Source organism: Herpailurus yagouaroundi, unplaced genomic scaffold (assembly GCF_014898765.1).
Source record: "Herpailurus yagouaroundi ecotype Mexico unplaced genomic scaffold, PumYag 152582, whole genome shotgun sequence".
Classification (NCBI taxonomy): Eukaryota; Metazoa; Chordata; class Mammalia; order Carnivora; family Felidae; genus Herpailurus; species Herpailurus yagouaroundi.
In genome coordinates this window covers 678-3694 of record NW_024422943.1, presented here as the reverse complement: position 1 = coordinate 3694, position 3017 = coordinate 678, and the positions used below count along the sequence as shown (strand labels likewise).

General features: G+C 63.2%; 1 protein-coding gene across 1 annotated transcript; it reads left to right on the top strand.

The window, feature by feature from the left end:
• Positions 1-1168: 1168 nt before the first annotated feature.
• Positions 1169-2548, top strand: LOC121026739 (transmembrane protein 190). Its single transcript, XM_040469520.1, has 5 exons — positions 1169-1274; positions 1368-1403; positions 1876-2001; positions 2090-2174; positions 2264-2548. The coding sequence occupies exons 1-5, from the start codon at positions 1217-1219 to the stop codon at positions 2502-2504; spliced, it is 546 nt and encodes a 181-aa protein (XP_040325454.1). The 5' UTR covers positions 1169-1216; the 3' UTR covers positions 2505-2548.
• The last annotated feature ends 469 nt before the right edge of the window (positions 2549-3017 follow it).

The following is a 3017-nucleotide window of genomic DNA, read 5'->3' as shown; positions in this document are numbered from 1 at the left end:
ACCCAGGAGTCCAGACTCCCAGCCCCCTCCTCCCTCAGACCCAGGAGCCCAGGCCCCCAGCCCCTTCCTCCCTCAGACCCAGGAGTCCAGACCCCCAGCCCCCTCCTCCCTCAGACCCTGGAGTCCAGACCCCCAGCCCCCTCCTCTCTCAGACCCAGGAGTCCAGGCCCCCAGCCTCTCCTCCCTAAGACCTAGGATCAGGCCCTCAACCCTTCCTCCCTCAGACCCAGGAGTCCAGACCCCTAGCCCCTCCTCCCTCGGAGACTAGACCCCCAGCCCTTCCTCCCTCAGACCCAGGAGTCCTGCCCCCCAGCCCCTCCTCTCTCAGACTCAGAAATCCAGGCCCCAAAGCTAAACTGCCCCAGGAGGCCCCTCCTCACTGCCCTGCAAAGCTGACTGGAAGTTCACCTGAGAGAACTAAGGATCGCAGTCCCAACCCAGCTCGCCAGTTGGGCTCCTCCTCCTTACTGAGGGGAACCAAATGGGAAGCTTGACGACCTCCACATGGACTCCTTTCCCCATTTGTAGGTGGATTGAGGCCTAGGGAGAAGCCAGCCTCAGGGCCCTCACATCCCTAAGGCCCCCTACACATGCCCCATACTTTCTCCACCGGGAGGCCCGGAGTGCCTTTGGGACAAGGGGACTCCTGAGCAAGTGCTCTGCCCCACCCCCCACCCCCCACCCCCGACCAATCCCCATTTTCCCCTTGTCCTCCTAGGCCATCTCGTTGTTGGGGGGGCCTCCCTAACAATGGGGCTCAGGGAGCCTCAGGCCCCTGCCCCTGGTTGCTAGGGGGAAGACCCCAGGCTATGAGCTGCCCGGCAGGTATCATATCAGGTTACTAAGTGGAGGGATTCCCTGGCAGGAAGGTCCCCCAGGCCCTACCCCGCGGAGTCCCCTGGTTCACAGGGAGCAGACGTCTTACACCGCCACCGCCTCCTCTTTCTGCCACGGAGGCTCATTTTCATGCCCAGGCCCCCACCCCCACCCCACGGCCCTTCCCACCTGGTTGCTAAGGAAGCAGCTTCTTAACAAGCAGGCGCGACCAGGCCAGTGTGACCCCCTCTTCCTTCTTCCCCATGTCAAGGGGGCTCCCTGGCAACAGAACTTAGAACCTTGAAAGCTGGGTGGGCAGTGGGCGGGGCCCAGCTGGTTGCTGGGGTGATGGCCTTCAAGGTCTGTCCCCACAGAGGCCCCAGGGGTCTAGGGAGGCGACATGGTGGGCTCTGGGATCCCAGCTTTGAGCCTCTTCCTGCTGATGCAGGGCTCAGTAGGTGAGGGGGCCAAAGACAGGGTCAGAGTGCTGAGCAGGGAGCCTCCTCAGCCTTCATACCGCAGCCCCCAACACCAACCATTTTCCTTCACAGATGGGAATGGAATCCAGGGATTCTTCTACCCATGGAGTGAGCAGTGGATGAAACCCGGGTCCTCCAAGGACAGGGAGCCAGACTAGACTCCTGGGTCTAAAGGGAGTAGGGACTGGGGGACTGATCCCCAGTCTGAGGGAGGAGGGGCTGGGAGCAGGACTCCTGGGTCTGAGGGAGGAGGGACTGGGGGAAGGACTCTTGGTTCTGAGGGAGGAGGGCTAGGGGTCTGGACTCCTGGGTCTGAGGGAGGAGGGGCTGGGGTCTGGACTCCTGGGTCTGAGGGAGGAGGGGCTGGGGGCAGGACTCCTAGGTCTGAGGGAGCGGGGGCTGGGGGGGGGGAGGGGTGGTCAGGACTCCTGGGTCTGAGGGAGGCGGCGCTGGGGGCAGGACTCGTGTCCCGCAGAGTAAGCACCAGGCAGACAATCCCAGAGCCTGCCTTTGGGACTGCGGTGTTCTGAGGCTCTGGGCGGACTCTGTGGCATAGCTGACACGTGTGGTTGGTCCCAAGGCTGTGAGGGAGATGTGTGGGACCGGGAGAGCTGTGGGGGCCAGGCGGCCATCGAAAACCCCAATCTCTGCCTGCGTCTCCGATGCTGCTACCGGGACGGGGTCTGCTACCACCAGCGCCCAGACGGTGAGTGCCTGGCAGCAGGGTCCCTGGGGCTGTGGCGGAGACCCCCCCCTCCCCCCGGCCCGGTTTCAAAGCTGCCTCCTCTGTACAGAGATGATGCGGAGGAAGCACATGTGGGCGCTGGGCTGGACGTGTGGGGGCCTCCTCTTCCTGATCTGCAGCATCTGCCTGTTCTGGCAAGTGGGGCTGGGACTCAGGGTGGGACCCACATCCCCCCCGAGGGGCAGGCGGAATGTCGAGGCTGAGTGTCCGTCCTCCCCGCCAGGTGGGCCAAGCGCCGGGATATGCTGAACCTTCCAGGCTTCTTAAAGGGCAAATGTGACCTGTCGAAGACCGAGTCTCTGTTGTCCAAGGACCGGGGGAATCTGAGCGACAAGAAGGGGTCCGCGGGCAGCATGCGGGCCTCCCTTCCCCTGGAGGGGAACCTGGACACATCAGGGGCCACCGAAGGGGAAGGGACGACAGAAGGGGGTGAAGAGACGGAAGGGGGAGAGGATGATGATTAGGGGCACTCCTGGCAGGACCCCTCAATACAGATCTAGCATATGGACCTGTGGTACCTTTTCTAAGTATCATGGGAGCAGGAGATGGTCGAGCTCTGGGGCAGGGAGTGAGAGTGTGTGTGTGTGCTCCAGTGTGTGTGTGATCGTGTGTGTGCGTGATCATGGGGGGGGGGGCCTGAGGGGGGCGCTGAGGGGGGGTGCGGTGGGTAAGCAGGGGGTGGCCTGGGCTGAGGCTGCAGGGCTGAGGGGTGCCCGAACTGGGCTGGGGTGGCATCCTGCCGCCATGAAAATGTGGTCCTCAGCTCTCCTGCGGGAGCATCACGGACTGTCGGCCTCTGCCTGCTGCCTACCCTTGGGATCCTGTCCCCAAGCATGTGCCTGGCTTCCCATCAATGCCTGAGCATGGGAGGGGCCCCTGCTGGACCCGGGCTGTCTCCAGTGGACAACTTTACTCTCAGACTCTCCACAGGCCAGACAGATATTTTCGAGGAAGTGCAGACAGTTGAAGACTCATCC

Coding starts and splice junctions, on each gene's coding strand:
- LOC121026739 (XM_040469520.1), top strand. CDS start 1,217: ATGGTGGGCTCTGGGATCCCAGCTTTGAGCCTCTTCCTGCTGATGCAG. Junction 1,275..1,367: donor GCTGATGCAGGGCTCAGTAG/GTGAGGGGGCCA, acceptor TTTCCTTCACAG/ATGGGAATGGAATCCAGGGA. Junction 2,175..2,263: donor TGCAGCATCTGCCTGTTCTG/GCAAGTGGGGCT, acceptor CCTCCCCGCCAG/GTGGGCCAAGCGCCGGGATA.